Source organism: Lemur catta, chromosome 5 (genome assembly GCF_020740605.2).
Source record: "Lemur catta isolate mLemCat1 chromosome 5, mLemCat1.pri, whole genome shotgun sequence".
NCBI lineage: Eukaryota > Metazoa > Chordata > Mammalia > Primates > Lemuridae > Lemur > Lemur catta.
The window spans coordinates 38,003,029-38,025,403 of record NC_059132.1 but is presented as its reverse complement, the minus strand read 5'-3'; the positions used below and the strand labels follow the sequence as shown (position 1 = coordinate 38,025,403).

General features: G+C 49.1%; 1 protein-coding gene across 5 annotated transcripts in view; it reads right to left on the bottom strand.

Moving 5' to 3' along the window:
• Positions 1-15,121, bottom strand: part of DUSP22 (dual specificity phosphatase 22) — a 55,357-nt gene extending 40,236 nt beyond the window's left edge. For 2 of the 5 annotated variants that reach the window (XM_045551552.1, XM_045551554.1), the window contains exons 1-2: positions 14,914-14,989; positions 2,959-2,992 (exon numbers count right to left, since the gene is read on the bottom strand). In XM_045551552.1, the coding sequence (XP_045407508.1) occupies positions 2,959-2,992; positions 14,914-14,934 (55 nt within the window). In that variant the 5' untranslated portion in view covers positions 14,935-14,989. Of the gene's footprint in view, positions 1-2,958; positions 2,993-14,592; positions 14,670-14,913 lie in introns of those variants that run through there. The other 3 variants (XM_045551556.1, XM_045551555.1, XM_045551551.1) reach the window with 3 other exon arrangements.
• Positions 15,122-22,375: the final 7,254 nt, after the last annotated feature.

Below are 22,375 nucleotides of genomic sequence, written 5' to 3'. Positions count from 1 at the left end.
AAGAGGCCCTCAGAGCATCAAAGGTAGGCTCCAGAGATGGCTTTGTTTGCGGTTTTATTCTAGGTGGAAAAATCACCAGGTGTTGGAAAACTGTGACTCACTGTAAAGTTAAAGGAAAAACCGAAGTTTCAGAGTGACGTGTGAGGAATCCCAGTGGCAAGAAGGAGGGAAGAGAAGCAGGAAGGAAGGGGGGTGGGGAGAGGAAGGAAGGAGGGGAGAAAGGCAAAGGAAGGGAGGGACGAGAGAAGGGAGGGAAGAAGGAGGTGGGACAGGAGAAGGGAGTGAATGTTAATGTTTCCTTATAAGGTTCTACATCGGTTGCTGTGTTACAAAGGGCATGTATTATCTGCAATTTTAAAAGAGTAGGCTAAGTGACTAAAGGCTACAGCACAGAGGGCAGCTGGATTCACCTTCCAGGAGAAAGAAGGGGCCACATTCCATCAGGCGTCCACCCTGGCCAGTGAACTCTGCCCAGCTGCCCGCTGCAGACCTGGCAAGGTGTCGGTATTTCACGAGCATCTGTCTGGTGCCCACAACAGCCCACAGTAAGTGTGTGGGTCCCAGGTCACAGAGGGGAGGGTCCCAGGTGCAGGCCCTGAGCTAACTGACTGTGTCACCACACTATCTGCCTCGGCCCACCACAGCCCCTGAAACTGACATCGCCATCCTCACTCTACACGCCCAGGTGTCTTACTCCCCTGAGGACACACACAGGCTCATGGCCCGAGGGGTATCTGGGATTCCAAGGCAGGCCAGCTGACAGCGTCTTGGCACTCTGCAGGCCCCTTCCTGTTCTGTACCTGTCCCCAGACTCTGAACACCTAAAGATAAGGACCCTTGTCCACATTCAACTCCGAGCACATGTGCACTGTTGAAAAGCTTGGGGAATGAACGAGTTGATTCACAGCACTACAGAGAAGCAACACGGCCTCTCCTTGCAAGCTCCTGCCAATGCACTGCACTCTCACTCCTCTGTCTTAGATAAGCCTTGAACCCAGGGAGTGTTTAATAAATGTTTGGCGAATTAACGAGTGAACACAACGTACCACACACTAATATGAGAATAACTGTAGACAAGAACAAAACACCAACCGTCTGAACAAGGAGCGGTGGTGGGCTGCTCCACTCCAACAGCTGGAACCACAGAGCAGGAATCAAAGCAGCTGTGAGGGGTTCCTACCTCACTGAACAGTTAGAAGATGTAGACATTTTAGTATAAAGTGTTTTAAGTATCTCCTTAAAACTGTGCATACACGTCCTTCTAAAAAAAGGTAACATTTCATGACTAAAGCTAAAACTCTCATATACTACTGGAAGTACTGAATTTGGTTGATATTTATTAAAATTTTTAATTTGCAAACCTTTCACCTAGCAATTCTATTTCTAAGAACTTATCCTAAACTCTGTTCTCAAAGACACCTCCTCTCCCCTTGAAAGCAGTTAATAATAACTTACTAAGTAACTCTATGAAGGTAGTTGCTCAGTTAATGCATCCCAGCCCACCACCAAAAAGGGCTTGCCACTTTCTCAGAATACAAAGCTTAGTAATTTAGGAATTCCAGTATTATCTTTAAGACGTTCTACTGGCAACCGGCAGCTGTCAGCTCCCTGCACTCAATTCTCTTTGAGGCCAAATAGAGGCAGTAGGAGCCTACAGGGGGAAAGAAAGGAAAATAAGCTTTTAAAGAGAAGTAATAAAGATTATTTGCACAATCAATTTAAGCAACATCCAAAAAACCAATGAGAGTGTTTTCCGATGCTGCCTGTGTCCTGGCTTGCTGGGGGAGGGAGGAGCATTAGATGCCTATGACACAGTTTAGTTTGTCCAGCCCAACACGGGTGAGGACTTGTGGCAAGTTTCCTGGGCTATTTCCATCCTATTGAGTGCACCTCGTCTCAGTGCGAAGGAGCCAGTGTTTTCACTCGCACAAACTCAGAGCCTCACAGGGCAGAAGCCCCAGGCGCCCCACCCGCCGGAAACCGATAAGGCTTTGCTGAAATGAAGAGACGGCAACTGACAGCAAATCAATAAATTCTGTATAAGCATCAGGGAAATATATGAGAGGAGAAGACAACACAAGATGAGAATAATCTGCCAGAGATGAAATTGTCACTCATGTTTCCCAGGTGATTTAAAAAAAAGATAGTCTTCTGAAATTTATTAACAAAAACTAGAAAATGAAAGGGGCAAAAGATTATAAATAAGTTATTAATACATGGCTGCTAAATGTGCCTGCTGTCCACCGTCTTTTGATCATAATGTCCCCACCAGCCTGGAGAGTTCCCAGGAGGACCCAAGGCCACGCTGGAGTCCACACAGCCTCACACTGCTGGGTCAGGCCTTGGTCAAGGTGTCCGGAGCCAGAATAAGGGCCCAGCAAGGGCCTGGGCACAAGTGGTGGCTGCTTCCAGAACAGACTGTGTGCAGACTGAGTCTACACCTTGCCTGCCAATCATACCTGAGAAGTCTAAAGCTTATCTTTTAAAAAGTGAATGCACCTTGGATGGAAACAACCCAAATGTCCACGGACAGATGAACGGAAAAAAAATATGGTAAATCCACACAATGGAATATTATTTGGCTTTACAAAGGAAAGAAATTCTGACACACGCTACATGTATGAACCTGAAGGACACTGTGCTCAGTGAAATACGCCGACCACAAGAGGACAATTACTGTAGGAGTCCACTCACACGGGGCACCCAGGGCAGGTGAATTCACAGAGACACAAAGTCAAGCGGCTGCCAGGGGCTGGGGGAGGGGGATGGGGAGTCAGTGTCTAATGGGGCAGAGTCTCAGCTGGGGAAGATGAGAAAGTTCTGGAGATGGACAGTGGTGACAACTGCACACCAATGCTAATTACTTAATGCCATTGATTCCTGCACTGAAAAATGGTTAAGATGTTAAATTTTATGTTATGTGTATTTTACTACAATAATAAAAAAGAGAGAACTCACCTTTAAAGTTGCCAATATACAGGCCGGGCAGGATCTAGGGGAGAGACACACAGCATCACTGACTGAGGACAGCATTTGACAGGGGTAGGCATGGCGGCTCCCACCCGTGGTCTGCCTCCCACAGCGCATCCCAGCCACTCCCACTTCCAGGCACGTCCGGAGGGCAGGGGAGCTTGGCATCCCTGTCCAAGGCTGGCACTGCCCACGTCCACCAGGAAGCCCACCCACAAGGACTGTGGATGCGGCAAGTGGATGCCCATCTGCTCGCGGAATTCAGGACCTGATCCCGCCATGTCCTCCCTGGCTTCAGGTCTTTTGGTGCTCAAGGGTGCCCTGGAGTCCAGTCCACCACGCCCCAGCCGCCCCCGCCATGGCCCAGCAGCCGTGCTCTCAACACGCTGTGCCCACTGCCCAGGCCCCACCCTTTGGTCCGGCTCTGACTCATGCCTTGGGGAGGCCTGTCCTAGAGTTTGGGGTCGGCCCTGGCTCAGCACCCACAGCCCTCCTGTCCCCTGTGCAGTGACGCTGTCAGAGGGTCATGACTAGGCAAGGCCTGTCCCTCTGCCGGACTGGAAAGCTCCTTGGGCACAAACACATCCTGTCATTGGCGAGGCAGCCCAGCTCCACGGACCACGATGACATGCAATGAAGAGCTGCTAAGCTGCTACATGAATACATCCGCCATCTAAACACACGCAAATTATTGAGAACACATTTGTATCAAAATGTCTACTTCTTCTAAAGCAGTGGTTATCAAAATCAGACTACCCACCAGAACCCCAGAATCTGTTAGAAATACAGATTTCTGGCGAGACCCCCAATACCCTATGGAATGACTCAGCAGATCTAAGAACTGGGCCCAGTATTTTTATGAGCACACCAGGATCTGCAGACTGCAAAGCCCACCCCTGCCCTGCCTGTGCTTGCACAGACACTCTGAAACCTGAATACAGACACTGCGCCGCTCATAAAACACTGTGTTCAGCGCAATGTTTGCCAAGCGCATACAGCAGGTGGGTTTTGGTAACACTTCACGACAGATACTCAATGTCCTGCCCATGTCCTTCTTTCAGTGCCACCCTCACCCTCTTAGCTCCCCTATTTTTGTCCACACTCACGGAGTGGAAAGAAGCCCGTAGTAACGTCCCTCACAAGGACTGATTTTTTTCAAGCATCCCCCTGACCACGGCTGCCTTGCTAAAGCCCGGCGGCTTGTGTCCAGCCACTGCGGGGATCTGCTGTGGCCTGTCAGGGCAGCGGTACTGGGTCCAGGGACAGCCTTGGTACGGAAGGACACTAAAGCCCACAGGCCATATCATGTATAGACCAAACTGGGACACTCGGAGAATGAAAAGAGGCATTGTCAATTACTCTAGGACCACAGGCAAGTCCCAGGAGCGACTGTTGGCTGACCCAATGCCCAGGAGTGCAGAGTTAGTGTGGAGAGGTCAGGTGTGTCCGTGACGGAAGCCACAGACGGCGGCAGGCGGGTTAGCTCTGTAACCAGGAATACATGAGACACTATCTCAGAGGAAAACACCACGCTCTCTGCCAAGGAGCTAGAACACTTGACAGATCTTTCTCGAAATGCACTCAGCCTTTAGGGTTCTCCTGGGAGGAAGGGTGTGGGGCAGCTACTTCACCATTCCCATTTTAATGAGAACCGTGCAGGTTCATCTTGGCGACGGAGCTCTTGCTGGACAGAGCCTCTACCAGGCTTCGGGGGCTGTCCTGTCTTCATCAGGGCATGGCACTGGATACTAAAGGGCACAATCATCAAGGGCTCTTCTGGCCGACAGTTACCAGGACACCCTCCTTGGCCACACTGAGGCTCCTTTGAGTCCTTTTCTCGTAGAGGCCTGGTCCTTGGCCTACAGAGTACAATGTGAGCAGAGCCTATGAAGCCAGTTTATCAAGGACCCCCAGTCCTGGACACCCCACCAAGCCCCTCCTCCCTGACCCTTGATACCTCACCAGGTGCCCCTGCCACTGCCCACCCACTCCCTCACCCTGCCTGTCGCCTTCCACCCCCACTCGCCCCTGCTGTGCTGGGAGCCAAAGCCAGTCTCCCCCGTGCAACAGCCTTGAATACAGTCTCTCTGCCATTCTGAACAAGTGTCAGAATAACTTTCCTTTTACGGCAGTGCTGCAAACAGCTCCGTATCTCTACGGTTGACAGTGACAATGGATGACAGCATGAGCAGGCTTGTTTGCCCAAATCACAGCATGTGTCACAGCGGCCAGGCAGGCAGTGCTTGCCAGGTTCCTGTGCCGGGCACTCAGGGCACAAGTGTGACTGAGAGAGACAGGGCCCTGCGCTCACAGAGCTCCTCAGGTAGGGAACGCACAGGTGACCTGACCACTCTGGGGCCACAGAGGACTTCTAGGGTACAGTGACACTCAGGGGACCTGCAGTCCAAGAGAAGTGGGAACAGGAGAGAGGGAGGGACAGGCAGGGAACAGCCCACAGTGAGGAAAGAGGGCAGGGCCCAGTCTCCGCGGAGAGGCACCCCAGGGAGGCAGAGAGCAGCAGGAGCACAGTGGGGGGAGCTGGTGATGCGGCACCACGGGACATTTTTCAGGACTCTAGGTTACCTGCTGTGAACCAAAATAATGCAGAGATGTCTAAGCTGTGTGAGGCTGTGAGAAAGAAGATCTTATGTGTTTTTACTTAATCTATGTTGAAAATGACATGAAAAAAGAAAGCCATGGCCGGGTGCGGTGGCTCACGCCTGTAATCCTAGCACTCTGGGAGGCCGAGGCGGGTGGATCACTCAAGGTCAGGAGTTCGAGACCAGCCTGAGCAAGAGCGAGACCCTGTCTCTACTAAAAAAATAGAAATAAATTATCTGGACAACTAAAAATATATATATAAAAAAAATTAGCCGGGCATGGTGGCGCATGCCTGTAGTCCCAGCTACCTGGGAGGCCAAGGCGGGAGGATCGCTTGAGCCCAGGAGTTTGAGGTTGCTGTGAGCTAGGCTGACGCCATGGCACTCACTCTAGCCTAGGCAACAAAGCGAGACTCTGTCTCAAAAAAAAAAAAAAGAAAAGAAAAGAAAAAAGAAAGCCAGGGCAAAGCAGTGCGCGCAGTACCCGGGGTGGGTCTGGGAGGGGACACCTGCATTTTTCCTGAGCTTTTCCACACGGTTGGAAAGCTCCAGTTGTGAGCATGCCTTCCTGCAAGTTACCTTTAATTTAGGCAAAAGATTATGGCCTGTTTTTGCGTTTCTTCTTTGTATTTCTACTACCTTCTCTACTAAACATAAACTATTAAATAATACATTTTATATTATTTTTAAAATAAAAAATCAGGGCATGAGAGATCATCTCTGTGCTCTGATGTTCCAGAACCATGACATCTAAATCCATCCTTTGCAACTCAGCTTCAGGCCCGCCTTCAACTCCCTGTGGGACTATCTAAAACAGATCATTATCTTCCCACCCCACTGTCAATTCCTCCTGTCCCCTGATGGTGCCACCTTCTCCCAGTCACCCAGGGTGAAAGACCTGGAGCCCCTGCCCCCACAGCACCTCCCCCCGCAGCAGGTTGGCAGGCCTCCCACCTCCCTCCTTGGCCCGTGCAGAACCTCAGTTCACTGAACTTATTTCTCTGTCCCATCAAATTACTTTTCTAAGTCATATTCTTACTGAGTCATTTCCTAGATCACAGTGTTCACTGGCAACCCCCTTCCTAAGGAAATGCAAGCCAAACATTTCAACTAAACATTCCGTGTGGCTTCCACAGCACAATTCCCACCTACTCCCACAGACTCGCCCCACTTCTCCCCAACCTCCAGCCAAGCCACGTAATCCCTGTTCTCCCAACACCCCTCTGGGTCCTGCCTGGCAGTATCAGCTTTCTTTGCTCCCAGTGTTTTTTCTAAACAGAGAAGAGGTCCTCACTGCTTGGGGTACCTCATCCCTTGGGCATGCTAAAAAATGAGAACCCCTTGATGGACATTTATTTTATTTTATTGGTTTCCCAGCCTCCGAAGCCTCTTCCTAGGTTTGGGAAATCCGCTCCCCCCAGAAGTCTTGGGGAGGCAGAGCCCAGCTCTCACTACAGAAGCAGCGAACGCCAGATACCCTCTCAAGGAAGCCCTGGCAGCTACAGCACGGGTGTGTGACACGCCTCCACCCCGGGTGCAGGGTAGGGTCCAGAGACAACCCGGCGTGTCCTCTTTGGCAGCAGAGGCACTGGGGCTGGTGGCATATTTAGCACCCACTGGCCGCAGCCTTGGCTTCCTGGGGCAGCCCCAGAAATGCTCTCACCTGAGCAGTTATGGGATTTTTCTTCCTGGCCGGGTAACCCCCAAGTCTGGCTCCCCAGCCTTCCTGGCCATGTGTCCTGTTCCAGCTAAAGCAGCCACGTTTGGATTCTGCTGCCCACAACCAAGGACCCTGATGCGGGCTTCCGTGGGGAGAAATGCAGGCACCACGAAGGGCGGCACAGACCTGAGGCAAGTCCCAGGAACAGCACGCCCCTCCCTGCCCTGTCTCTGCCAACAAGACCTACCTGTCCTGCTGGGAAAGCCCAACCAGGAACCACCTGGAGGGCATGCTGACAGGAGACCCCCAGCCCCCGCCCGCCTCTGGGCTCCATCGTGCCTCATTTGGCCTTTGCTTCTGCTCCTCAATAGCTCCCCAATTTATTTGCTCTCTTCCGACTTTAGTGCAGCACCTTTGCCCAACTTCTTACACCTCCCCTCTGGATCACTGCTGCAGCCTGAGCTCCTGACTCCAGAAGTGTCCCTGGGTCCCTCCCAGGGATTCCCCGAACTGCCTCAAGGTGCAAGCTGATCATGTGACTCATCTTAACCGCCCCCCCATACGGTTCAGCACAAGACCCACTTTCTACGCCTTGGCAGGTGAGACGTCCCAGGAGTGAGCCTGCCTCAGCCCCACCCTGAGTGACCTCTCCAGCCCCACTCGTGTCTGCAGAGGTTCCCACAGCACAGCCAGCCTACGTGGCTGTGCAGAGACGCAGGCCGGCTCCCCAAGTTCTAGCATCCAGGTTTTATAGGAAACTGCAATTTTCAAATACTGCCAACTACATTTTTAGAAATAACTTAAATACTGTGATTGACAAATAAAACACACCTGTGGGCTGTGGCCCACGCACCTCTGTGACCTCTCTCTGCTGCCTGCTTCCTATCTGTAAATATATTTTTTCTAAACGTGATTGGTTCTCCCTTGGGTAGGTACTCAAATCCTTCTTCAATGAATGAATGAACAAATAGACAACGTGAACAGAGTGAGAGGAAAGGAGAGATAAAAATCAATGGTGGGGAAAGCCTGAAGCAGCCTTTGCCAGATGGATCAAACACCGGCCCTCCCCGCCCCAGCAGTTTCCATGCCGGACGGTGCAGGCAACACCAAGGCAGGGGCTGGCGCCGGGTCAGAGCAGCCACCCACGGCAAAGACAGCAGACCTAACAAGGCAACTTACTAAAAGGAATGTAAGGTGTGTATTTTTACATGCATTTTAAATACCTGTAAGTGATGTAGAAAGAGGACAGAGTTGTCAGTCAACTTTTAACCTCCTTTTCCAAACCAGGAGATTGGCGTAAAGTTCCAAGGGCTGGAACCAGAAAGCAGACCGCTCAGCCCCGCCTCTGTATCAGTGTGGGATTCTCTCCCACGTGGAATCACAAAATGAGATTAAGGAGGGCTGGTTTCAAGAAAAACAAATGAAAAATCCACGAATATTTAAACTTCCACACCAGCCAGCTTCATAATTCAAACTTGAAACTCAAAAATTCTGACCCATCTACTTTGGTGATGTTATTGTTGCTGGTAATTGCTGAGTACAGGAAAGAGAAAATAAAATAAAATAGGATAATTTTCTGGCAGAGAGATGGTTTTCACAGGAGATAGGGAAGAACAAGTGCTCACCTGGGACCTGGCTGACCGGTCTGTCCACAGAGAGGAATAAGGCAGGAGTGAAATCTGCTCTGGCAGGAAGCCAGGAGAGGTTAGGAAAAAAAGTTTGTAAACGCAACTTGGGAATATTCTATTGCCCTAAAAGCAGCAGCACAGAACCGGCACTAATCACCTCTGGGCCTCTGAAACTAGGGTTCTGTCTTGCTGCTGGGGATGCTCTTCCCACGTTCACCTGCTGGCTCCTGGTCCTCAGGTCTCCCACAGGTGGCGTTTCTAGAGAGGTCTCTTCTCACCACCAAATTCCCAGGCACCCTCATATCACCCCGTTTTATTTTCTTCATTTATCAGTACCAAAAATGGTTTTATTTGCTTTCTGACTGACCTTGAAGCAGGAGTGCTATCTGCTTGTTCCCTGAAGTGTCTCAAAACCTGGCCCTGTGGTTGGGCACAGTAGGAGGGAATCAGTGACCACGGTGACCAGACAGCACCCACCACCCACCACAGAGGAAGATGGTCCCCGGCACTCTGCCGGCCAGAAAGATTTCTGTTAACAAGACTGAGCACAGAAATGAAGGCAGAATCCTTCCGCAGAAATCCTTGGAGACCACACTAAAGATTCTCTGTGGTCCATGGCTCCTCTTGGTCACTGTCCTTCCCACTCACAAGTTATACCGTGCTAACTCTGGCTACACAGGAACGCAAAAAAACAAACCCTTGGCCACAAAAATGCACTTAAGCACAAAAGAATACTGCTTCTAAGGGAGGAAATGGTTTGAGTTTATTTTGTAAACATTCCTCTTAGTACTTCAGGATGCTGTGGAATCTAAGAACCCCACCCAAACAGACTGAAGAGACAAACGCCTGGCCTGGCAGTGCCCCAAGGCCCTGTGTGTGGCCAGAGGGTGGAATCTGATTCTTTCTAGGTCAGAAAGGACTTTCTGGGTTTCAAACCCGGGATGAAAGGAAACTCTGGTGAATTCCCAGAAGGGTTAAATGTCACAGATACTTTCTTAATGCCATTTGGTCATGCACTTAACCAGTTTGCATTTAAAAAGGTAAGAATCTGAGAACACTCTTGTGTGCCCTTAGAATGACACCATGAACATGTGTTCTTCCGGTGTGAAATAAACATGTATCACTGAAAGGAGAAAAGAGAAAACCCTGAGAGAGTGGCGTAGAGGAGGGAGGACACAGCCCACCAGCGTGCAGCCGTCTGTCCGTCAGTCCCGCAGCTGCGGCTGTGTGTTCACCCCCTGCAGGGGCTTTTCTGTAAGCTGCCTGGGACTAATTTGGGTGTCAGGGACTTTATGTCTTTCAAATTTATGACCCACTACAAGATCGAACACAGTGCTTTAACAATAGCAGGTGTTCAATACTGTAATTGGATGACCAGGTAAATGGACAGAGGAATGAATTATGAGGGCAGCTAAGTCACCTGCTGCCAAGTAGAGACAGCAGCATTTAACAGCACAAAGCTGCCTGCCCTTCCAGCCCCTTCGCATACTGAAACAGTGCTTCTCAGCTTCTTAAGCCCTGTGCCTCCTTCTGATAACTATCCATGTCCCGATCACACAGGCCTTGGGAGACTCTGAGATGAAGAACCCAAGACCAGTGGTTCTCAGCTGGGGATGATTTTTCCCCCAAGGGGTTATCTGTCAAAGTTCAGGGACATTTTTGGTTGTCACAATGTGCGGAGGAGACACTACTGACATCTGTTGGGCAAAGGCCTGGGATGTTGCTAAACTCATAATGCACAGGGAAGTTGCCACAACTGTACAGCCCAAAACGCCAACAGTGCATAAGCTGAGGAATCCTGGTCTATGCCGAGTGGGGACTGTTCCCCCTGAACTGTAGTTGTTTCTCAGCTGCATTCCCTCATCTTCCTAAGGAGGAAAGAACCATCCTAAAATAGGTGCCAGCCAAATCCAAGGCAGATGTCAACACTGCTCCAACTGATGAGACAAATCCAAGAACACTAGTAGCAGAGTATATTCACACTTCACAGTTTAGAAAAATGTCTTCTAATAAATTTTCATTTTCTTCTCCCAAGAACCTGAATAGTAATTGGGGAAGGTATCATTACACTAATTTTACAGCCAAAAAGGAGACTGGATTAGCTAACCACTGAAGGTCATTTAGTTCTAAACATTTCTGAATCCAAGAAAAGAGAGAGAAAATGAAGCTCAGCAACATTACGTGACTTGTTCAAGATCACACCCATGAGGTGGCAGGGTAGCAGGGATGCCCCACATCAGGCTTTTTGATAGCCTCCCCCCTTAGCAGCAGCGGGCTTCTCAGGAGAAGTATGTGCCAACTGACGTGTCTGCCTCCCAGCACCATGAGAAAGCACCCCACGGAACACTGGGACGGCAGCTGTCCCCACCTGGCAGGATGCTTGCAGAGGACACAGAGCAGGGAGGAAGGAGGAAGCCACAAGACCAGGCAGCTAGGTGCTCGATGAGCTGAACCAACCCTGGCAGTCAGTGAACGGCGAGAGGTCAGAGCCAGAGGGCCCTCACATCCTGCTCTAGGATGGCAAGGCTTTGGCCGGTTTTTAGCTTATCAAGATAGATTTGTACATGAGAAGCATTTGGGGTCACTTGCTCCTACGTGACTCTTGGCTAGAGTGACTAGTTTTTTGTTTTGTTTTTAATGAGGGTATTGTAGTACTTAAGACTAATAAGATGACCGTGAGGACAGGAGTTTTGTTTATAGGCCCTCTCCCTAAAAATGTGGGAGTTTTAGACTCTTGAGAGAACTTTGAGTCAATCAGAAGTTTTCAAAGGCTCCACAGAAGCATGACATCTGCATACAACAGCCTGTTAATTTAACCTAGTCTTACCAGACACATTGGCTAGGCTTATCTCTCAGCAGCACAGTGAGGCACTCTGCATGGTGGCTCTGAGCCAGACCAGCTGGGTGACCTTGCACAGGCCCCTTAACCTCTGTGCACATCACCTGTAAAACAGGCATGAGAACAACAGCACTCACTTCACAGGTCATGGCGAGGAGCGCACGAGTTACTCTACATGGTGAAGCACTCAAGGCAGGGCCGGCACACCATAAGCTCTTTGGGCATCTCAAGGCAGCTATGGGGGAATTGCACAAAATCAATGAAAAGATAGTTTAGCTGCCTGCCTTGACCCCTTCTTTATCAATGTTGAATATGAAGAAAGAGAGAACCTATTTGCCTATTTTACAATTAATCTGAAACTATGGGGAGCTTTGCAGGTTATTTTTTAGGGACTTTAGAATTTACTTGGGATGAATTAACATCCTAGCTCAAAGGAAAGACTTCTACTATCTTCAAAATCAATGGCAACTGGAGTCCAAACCCAGCTCTGCCATTCCTAGTGTTAGGACCTTCGCCATGCCACCTAACCTCTCTGAGTCTCCATCTCCCAGTCTGTACGAAGAGAAGACAGCCTGACCCCATTGGGCCGAAGTGAGGCTTAGATTTTACAAAAAGCAGGCACATGATATGAGGCTCAAAAAATAATAGCTCGCAACTTCTGTCCTGCATTCTCTATTTCCTCGTCATCTTTACTCGTCCAGAATATAGAAGGTTCTTTCCATTGCATCCTTGTATGACACACTGTGTACGCCTGAGATGGGCTTAGCATTCTGCCAAATAGGAGACTGGGACATGTTGAGAAGAAGATCCACCGTGAGGACATAAAATATAAATAAAAGCTGCTATCCTCAAAGCAGTCAGAATGGAGTCTGTATTGTTAAGTTCATAAATTTTCTTTTGCCAAGGATAACCAATTTGTATGAGATTAGAAAGAAATCTTGTCCCAGTAACCTCAGGGCACACATTTTCCAAGTTACGTTTTTAGTTCCAAAGGCATTGTATGTTTTTATTTATAAATATTCTTAGAAAAGCATTTCTGTGGTTAGCACCTTCCACTGATTCTGCAAATCAACAATTCTTTTCTTTTTTAAAGATGAGGAAAGTATGAAGTCTTGTTCCAAGTTACACAGTTACACACGGAAAAAAGTTCTAGTTAAGGCTCTTAGCTACTGGCTCTTAGCAATCTACTTTGCCACTTACTAACCTTGTATTATAATTTTGGGTAATTCCTCCTGGTCTCAGACTAAACATGTTCACTCCAGTAGGATCCGTTGCCTGGACTGAATGCCCCTTCTAGATTGCTTTCATCATGTCTTTTATGAATACTTCCATCACTCTGCTGAAACTGCCTGAATCTTATCCTCTGGACCCTCTGCCCCTCCCTGCCCTATGTTTGTGTTCTCTCTCTCTCTCTCTCTCTCTCCCTCTCTCTCTCTCTCTCTCACAAACACACACACACGTGACCTGTGTTGTGCAACACAGTGGCTACTGAGCACTTAAAATGTGGCTAGTTGCTCATGTTGTATTTCTATTGGATAAACACTAGTTTCTTCAGTGGGTTCTCTGAAGACCCTTGTGTCATTCACCACCATACGCCCGCCCCATACACTGCTCCCAACTAGCACAACAAGCTGGCGCAGTCAGTACACAATAAAAGTGTTATTACAAATTAATGACGTCTCTAAGTCTGTACATATGTGTCTCCATTTCTACTCTGGAGACACTGTGTCTATTTTTAATACAAGATAATTATGATACTAAAATAGTCAAGAAATTTATTACTCACTTTGAAAGGTAAAAAGCATGATATGAATATTATTGCTTTTATTGGAAAACATGAAATTGATTTTGATCCCTTAGGCAATCATTTGTATTCCCAAATATATTTTTAAAATTATAGTATACGAATACTACAAATTAAATGCTGAAAGAGGTGCAGAGTGAACAACTCAAGTGGGAAAAACTATAGAAACCAATGGAAAGCTAAGGCATGGCCCGATAGGGGAAAGGCAAACGGTGTCCCCAGACTGGTGATGGACATCTTTATTGCTCTGTTTTAATTTAAAAAGCAGAAGGCTCGTGGTGCTGATGGATTCTAATGCTAACAGGAACATAATGCAAGTGTTTATCCAAGAGAGGGAGTCTGTTTCCAAACTTAATCACTGGTCAAAAAGAAAAAAAGTAATGAAATTCTGGTTACTAAATAAGCTCAGTGAGTGATATGCAGGCCCCCAAACACAACGGTTCTTTCATAACCTGTGTCTCCAGGACACAATGTACAAGACATGGGCCGGTAAAAGGAGTCACATAGGTACACAGGATTCCCCCGCTGCACTTTTCCTTCCCTACCCTGAATCCCCACTTCCAACGCTCAAGCTGAAGGAACCAAAGCACTGGGGACCCAACGCTGAGACAGACGGAAGAGAGAATGCCACACTGTTATAGCCACCAAACTTGGCAGCCGAATTTATGTGCAGATGTGGGTGGGTGGGATACAACGGGGAGAGAGAAGCAGAAAGCCAGAGACAATCTGATCCCCGACCATTTAAAAGACCTGTAAAGAGGTACTTGTCTGCCTTGAAAGTTTTTCAAAGTCTCATTAAGTCTTTCCTTTAAACCAGCAACTACCAAATCACAAAACCCTTAACCTTGTGGTTGCCACGAATCACCCAGGCCACTCTCGAGGGCAGGAGCTGGAATCTGGGATCCTCCCTCGCCAGGAAGGGCGCAGGCCGCGCCAGCTGGGAAAGGGTGCAGGGAAGCTGGAGAACAGCAGACGGTGGGGGTCGGCCAGGGACAGGAGTTACACGCAGCGGGAGCCACCAGCCAACAGCTTGTCCCTGAGGCAGAAGCCACATAACCTGGGATAACTCAACTCTGAGTCTGTTCTCTCACCCCCAGTTATTTAAAAACAGCTCAGGACTCAGGCCTCCGTCAACTTCCCTGCCCACGGGAGACGCGGGTCCGTGCGCAGGCACACACCGACCGGGGCGAAAGAGGAAATTACAGGGGACACCCGTCCACGCCAGCTCACGAACCACGTGGGTGGGGATGCCGGGAGCGAAGGGGAGGGGAAAAGGAAACCGCAGACATTCGGAGCTCAGCTGCGATCTCGGCGCAGCAAGTGCCGACGCTTTTAAAGGGCAGGCTCGCCGGGCCACGAGCCGCGCGGGCGGCCGGGCGCGGGCGGGGGCGGCGGGGCGCGAGGCGCGTTACCTTGTTCATCCCGTTCCCCATGGCGGCGGCCGGCCGGCTCGCAGGCGGCTCGTTGCGGCGGGGCCGGCGGGGCGGCGGCGCGCGGGGGGGCGTGCGAGCTCCCGGCGTAAACAGGCGCCACCGTCGCCGTCGTCATCGGGGCGGTGCGGGAGGCGCCGAGCGCCCCGGGAAGCCGGCCGAACCTCCCGCCGGGCGGGGCGAGGCGCGGGCGTCGGTGCCGGGAAATGGTCTCGCTCGGCGGGTCCCGGCCCCTGCGCCCCGCGCCCCCCGCGTCCCCCGAGCCCCGTCCCGGGGCGGGGCGGGCTGGACGCGCAGGCGCCGCCAAACCCGGCAGCCGTGCGCGTCTCGGAGCCCGCTCGGCGGTGGGGGCGGGGCGGCCCCGCGGCCTTTTTCCCTGGAGCGGCTGGGGACCCGTTCCCGGCAGTCGCCGCCCTGCCCTGACTGTCTCAGTGACTCAGGTGCTAACCAGAGCCGCGGTCTTGGGGCTCCCCTGCCTGGGCTTTCTGAGCGCAACGGACTTAGGCCGGGGGGATTCCTCCAGCCCTGCCCCACCCGCCGAGACCGAGAAGGCCGGCGGTGGGGAAAGGTGGGCCGGGTGACTCACTGCCGGGGGGCCTGCCCGCCCTGCCCTGGGGAATAGATGGCAGGCCCTGTGACCGCAGACCCTGCGACTTCGCACGGTGTGTCCCTTCGTGTCAGCGCTGTGGTGCTGTCTGGAGCGGGTCGCGTCTGACCTGCAGAACTGGGGTGGGTGTTCTGTCATCCCCACCAAATTCTTAAGTTCCTCTCAGGACAGAATCCTTGAGGCGGGAGTTTCTCAGTTTAATTTTTGTATGCCCCGCAATGCCCCAGACGTAATAGGTGCTTAGTATTTGTTGAATGAACACGTGCCTCAATCTGAGGTGGCCTGGCTCACTTCTGCTGAGCTCATGTCACCTCCTGCTGCTCATGGAGTGACAGTCACTGCCACACCGGCCTTCCATGTGTTCTTTGATCCTGTCCACGAGCCTTTGCTGAGTTCTGCCCTCTCCCTGCATAGCTGCTCTTGTCTTTGAGTTCTCAGCCCAAATGTCACCTGGAAGAGGCTTTTCCTGACCACCCAATTTCAAGTTGATCCTCCAGTCACTCATATTCCTCCAAATTATTGATCAGAAATGATCATATTTATTTGCTTATTTTTTATCTGTCTCTATAGACAGCAGCCTTCAAAGAAAAAAGCACCTTGTCTATCTTATTCACCACTAGATGCACTAGACCTGGGGCAGCACGTAGCAGAAAATAGGAGTTTTATAAATATTTGTCAAATTAATGAATGCTTGTGGGCTGAGGAAACAGTGATGAGACTCTGAGGAATGCTTACCTTTTGTAAAGAGCTTGCAGACTGCCCGTCTGTCATCGTGTCCTTGTACACCATAACTTCTGGGCAGTCCAAGGTATCAGAAGCCCAAGCGTAGGAAACTGCACTCAGTGTGCACTTGCATTGTTTTCTGTAGGTAGGATGGGACCCAGACCAGGCAGGGTCCTTTCTTCCCTTGCCGTGGGAAGGTTCCTTCCCTCCAGGCTTCACATCCTCTTCTCCCTCCCGCCTCCCAGTCACCTGGACAGCTGGCCCCCTGCCCCTCTGTTCCACACTGCCATTATGTAATTATTTTACTCCCTTCCTGCTTAGAGACAGCACAGGATGGTTAGTGGACTTGAGGGGGAATTCCAAGACCGGCCTCTGTTTCTAACTCTCAGAGTGATCTTGGGCAAGATGATCAACTTTTCTGAGCCATCTTTTCCTTCTTTAAAATGCGAGCATTGAACTGTGAATTTCTGAATGTCCTACCTAGCAATCAATGCGTTACTTCTATTTCCCTCCACTCTCCTGGTGCTGTCATTTCCAGTAGTCAGATGAACTTTTAAGAGCACAACCAGTTCATAAGTTGGTACTTGCCCATAAATGATAAATCCACATGCAATTTTTTCTTCTATAATTCTTTTGAAACATTTCTTCTCTTATTCATACTCTTCCTATAAACTTATTTTTCTAGCTCAGATCATCTGCGCGGCAATCCCTCCTACGCTCAGAAGCTGCCATGTATCTCCCAGAGTCAGAATCAGCACTCTGGGCCGCGTTCAGTGTGGTCCTAGAAGGCCCACATTCCCAGAGATCATTTCAAATTCTCAAATTTTTCTTTTTGGTTAAATTGGAAACGAGATAATTGACACCAGAAGTCAGAAGAGTCAGATGTTTGGGGGGAGGTGGTTTCCATAAGAGACGCTATCTCCCTGCACCCCCACTCCACCCTAACCCTAGAACCTAATCCCACCCAACACAATAATTATCCATTTTTTATGTCTTGCAATTCTATGACTTTCATTCTTTCTAGCTCCTGATTATGGAAATAAGAAAGAAAACTCCTGAACCAAGGTGGCATGTTTCACATCCAAAGTAGAATCTATTTATTCATCAGTGTTGTCTCTCACTCGTAAAATTTTAAGGAATCACAAGCCTAATGGATCTTCACTCCAAGTAAGATTTTTACTTCCACTTTTCTTCCTGCCATTTTCTTGTTTCTCAGTACTTGCAACATCCCAAATGTGGCAATAACCCCCGAACAAGTAAAGCCTTCATGTGTGCACCGTGAGGAGTGGTCTGCAAGTTAGGTGGGCCAGTTAAGCATAACCGGCTAATGGTGTCTTTAGTGAGCAATAGCTTTGAACTGTAAGGTGCGGATGTGTAAAGGCCCGCAAACAGAAGCTCAGCCCTTAAGCTCAGCCAGATCATTAGAGCTGTTAGTGATAACTTCAGAGAACAGAGACAAAACCTCTGCCCAAGTGAGAACTAGTTACCTTGCTTGGCCTCTTCAACATACTGTGGTCCAGGTTTCTCAACTTCAGCACTACCGACATTTAGGGCTAGATAGATTGTTGTTGTCAGGTCTGTCCTGTGCGTTGCAGCGGGTTTGGAAGCATCCCTGACCTCTCCTCGTTGCATGCCAACAGCACCCCTCAGTCGTGACCATCAGAAATGCCTCCAGCCTGCCCCCCTCCATAACCAGTTCAGTCTGCACCAACAGATCATGTCAGTTCTCTGCAGAATTCTTAAGCCGCACTTGTTAATTCTTAATAAATCAAGAACAAGAAGTTAAAATGAGGAGCTAATCTAGCCAAAGCGTGACTGAAAGTAGAAGAGAGCTAGAATCTAATGATTTCTGGAAAGAAAAAAAAGGTGGAGTCTAGAACTACTGAAGCAAAAGCACAAAACACTGTCTGTTTCTCCAACATCGTCCGAAGAGAGAGTGCCCACTCTGAGCATGAAGATGCGCACCCGCGGTGTACGGCCTCACCCTTTGCAAGTCTCCAATCTCCAGTATTCTAAGCAGTCTTCTGATTATGAACATGGTTCCCTCCTTTCACTTGGATTTGAGAAGCTCAGATCTCGGAGTACAGATGTCTGGAGAGTGTGGGGTCAGGGAAGAGCAGCAAAAGGAATGGATATCTAGGGAAGTACGCGGCGCAGAGAGACAGGGTGGGGTTGGGGTTGGGAGCAGGTAGATGGAGAGAGGCTCTCAGGCATGTAGTTGGGAGTCCAAAGAGTCTGTCACCGGAGTTCCTAGGAGTGTTGGCAGGGGCTTCAGGAATTAAGTTGTCAGGCAAAAGGGAAATAGGACAGAGCCCTAGCTCCTAAAAACTGGGTGGAAAGTGACACTCTTGGCCTACAGGTCATAACGTGTATCCTTGTGTATTGTCAGTACAACTGACTTTTTCCCAAAATTGTGGCTGCATGAGGGGAGGGAGCAATTGTTACCAACCCTAGCATCTAGCTTCTAAGATAGTTCCTAGCATGCAGGAAAACATTTAGATGTTTTTTGATTAAGGAAAGAAATGGCCGGGCGGGGTGGCTCACACCTGTAATTCTAGCCTTCTGGGAGGCCGAGGCGGGTGGATAGCTCGAGGTCAGGAGTTCGAGACCAGCCTGAGTGAGACCCCGTCTCTACTAAAAAAATAGAAAAAATTATCTGGACAACTAAAAATATATATATAGAAAAAATTAGCCGGGCATGGTGGCGCATGGCTGTAGTCCCAGCTACTCAGGAGGCTGAGGCAGGAGGAGTTTGAGGTTGCTGTGAGCTAGGCTGACACCACAGCACTCACTCTAGCCCGGGCAACAAAGTGAGACTCTGTCTCAAAAAAAAAAAAAAAAAAGGAAAGAAACATAGCTGGGAGGTTGTTGAATTTGTCCAGCTATGAGAATCACTGATAATTCATCCTTTTATATGTCAGATACTCCATCAACGCTGCCTCTGCCTGTCTTTCCTTTTCTACAGCAATATAGTTTCCGTGTGGATGGTTCTGTGGTCTAGGAGTGACCAAAGTCCTGTTGTGTTTTGTTTTTGAAACAGATACACAGTACACCCGAGAGAGAGAGAGAGAGAGAGAGAGAAAGAGAGAGAGAGAGAGAGAGAGAGAGAGAGAGGGAGGGAGGGAGGGAGGGAGGGAGAACCCTCGCACACAATGCTTGCACGTGGTGCTATCCTCTGCCAGTCTGCAGTGGCTCTGCCCCCTGGCATCATGCTGTTCTCTGAGCTTTGGCTAAAAAGCCATGCTTCATTTATGTATGTCTGTCTTGCAGGTTGCCTGTGGTTATTTTCCTCGTCTGGAGTGGTTTGGTGTGATCCATGTACTTCCCTGTCTCTGCCAAGGAAAGTCTACCTGAAGCAACAAATTAGGTCCTTGAAAACTTTTTCATGGTTTAGAAGAACAAAACAAAAACAACTTTTCATGGTTGATGACTCCAGCCCCAGACAACTAACGAAGTCTGAAGCACTAATGTCTTTTTAATCTCAAGAGAACTATGTGTTTCCTCTGTCTCTGACAGGACTGGAATGAGATGCAACTTCAGCCTGGCTTTCTCAGCCTAGCTCGCCTGACTTAAGGAGGGGTGCCCAGAAGCCCTTACCACTTGCCTTCTAGGTAGAACTCTCTCTGAGGTCTCCAAATCTTCACAAAACCCTATTCAAAGTGACCATGTGGCTGCAATCTCATGGAGAGCAGGATGGCCCCTAAGTGTCCCTGGTCGGAGGGTCCCATCCACCTGCGCTTACTGCACCTGCACAGCCAGCCACCCTCCCTGAGCACATTTCTGCTGCTTCAAGTGCCTGCAGGGGCCAGGGGGAGCAGCCCAGAAAGGAAGACAGGAGGGACGACAGCTAGGTAAGCCCCAGCCCGAAAAAGTGACTGGGCAAGGGCAACCCCCTTGGAGATGCTCATACGGCTAAGCGTGCTGCTGTGTCCTTCTCTAGCGCAGAGCTCGGCCTTGCTGTTGTTCGTTTGTTATTCACTCTTTTATGTGAAACTGAAATTGAACTGGATCTGAAGTCACTAAAAAATGTCTGGGCAGGGGGCTGCAGGGAGCCGGGGATTTCCTGAGAGGATGGAATGTCCCAAGAGAAATTTCACTCACGCTGACAGGGGAAGTCCGTTCCGTATGACATAACACGTCATTATGAATACTCTGTTGGATTTTACATTTGTTAATATTTATCATCAGTTTGATTAGTTATTCAGCATTGAAGCCCTGTGGATTATGAGAGCATTACCATGCACGAAGGGGTCCTCGGGCTAGGCAACGGATGCAGGATCATTTTCTTTATTCTCCAAAACAGGGCACTTGCATTTTTTCACCAAACACCACTTGGTGTACAGAGAGGGGCTTCCCCTGGCCCAGCCAAGACAATCTCACCTGAGGCAACAGCCTGGGACCAGGACATCATGCTTGCTGAGAGAAGACCAGCAGCCTTCAAGACCTGTACTTTCCCCTGCTCTGTCACACTTGTGTGCTCTTTCTACACGGGGCCTCAACTTCAGACCCCCGTAAACAGCCTCTAAGAGGATCAAGCGATTCCAGCGTGAGCACACAAGGTTAGGGTATATTTCTCTTTAACCTTTCAAAGATAGCCCCCTGCCAAAAAAAGGGCAAAAAAGTGTGAGGCAAGGCTTGCCCTGTTTCATCAATGCACAGCTTGCATTACTCAACAAATCAGAGCAATGTCTCCATCTAAAGGCATTTATATTTATTTGGCTTAATAATGAATCAATCTTTTCCCACCTCATCCCAAAATATAAGGCAGTGCTTATGTTTTTTTTTTTTGTTTGTTTGTTTTTTATGTTTTTAAAGGCTGGTCAAGTGGAGCAGTGGGAATGATAAGGCAGTGCTTATCTGAACCTCTGATGTAATTCACGGGTGCATGGTGGTGAGTTTTCCCAAGGGAAGGCATGGTTTGTCTTAAAGGTGATACAAGATATCTGTCTCCATAGACAGAAAACTTCATGACTTTTAAATGGCAGTTTCCCTCCTGCTTGTTGGGGTTTTACAGAACGGCCCAATGGGTGGGCAAGTGCCATGCATGGGCGGAAAGATAGATAACTGACGTACAAGACAGTGTGCTCTGTAGGTATCTTTCCTTGCTGCAATGCTTTTCAAAATACGTACAATTTAAGATGAGCTTTTGCTTTTAAAATTTCATTACTTTTGTTGCAGCAATAACCACCAAACAAAGTTCCCAGGAAGCTCTCAGCACTGTTGGTATTTCACTTGAGGCATGGAACGAAGCTTCTTTTTAGTGTAAAAGTGTGTTTTCTATTTTCCTTTTGAGTGATAGCAACTCAGAGTCAGTGTAAGTGTTGCTTCTGCTTGCTAGAATGACATGTCTGAGGATCTCGGGGCTGAGGGAGCAAGATGTCTAACCAGGTGGCTGGCAGAACCGCTCCTTTGAAGCGGAACATGTCTGCCAGTTCTTGATCTAAGTGCAGCCTCTCACAGAGTTAAGATCAACAGTCCCTTGGTCCTCTTTTCCCATTTCCTTAAAGAGACATATGTTTTAGTTGTGTCATTTACTTTCTATTCTTTAATTTCGTAGAAGTTCTTATATCTAAGACGTTCAGTAATCACATGGAAAGAGGGGGATGATTTGGTTTGGGGGGTGTAAAGCATGTATCATGTGGGGTGACCAACCAGCCCTGGTTTTCCCAGGCCTTTTCGGATTTTATAATTGAAAGTCCTATGTCCCAGGACCCCCTGTGGACAGCTGGTTACCCCACATCTGTGGTATGTTTTGTGAAATATGGGTTAGCTTAAATGAGAAAAAGACTTCATTATTAATTAAGCACCTTCCTCTTTATTTACAAATAGTTCCAAGTGGGGAATGTCAGAGAGGAGCGTTACTGGGAAGGCCAGGCAGTTCCAGCTGCTTTGAGCACAGAGCAGAAACCAATTTCTACGCAAGGCTTGTGTCAGACAATTGATACTTTCCAGAAAGGAAATATTGGCTGAGGAAAAGTCAATGCCAGTATTTCTCTATGGAGAAAATACATTTTGGTCTTTCCTAAAACAAGGTGATAAGGTGTCACGTTCTATTTAAATATTTCCCTAGAAACCGTCTCAGAATAACCGTGGAAGCCTCGTAGCTTTTCCTGA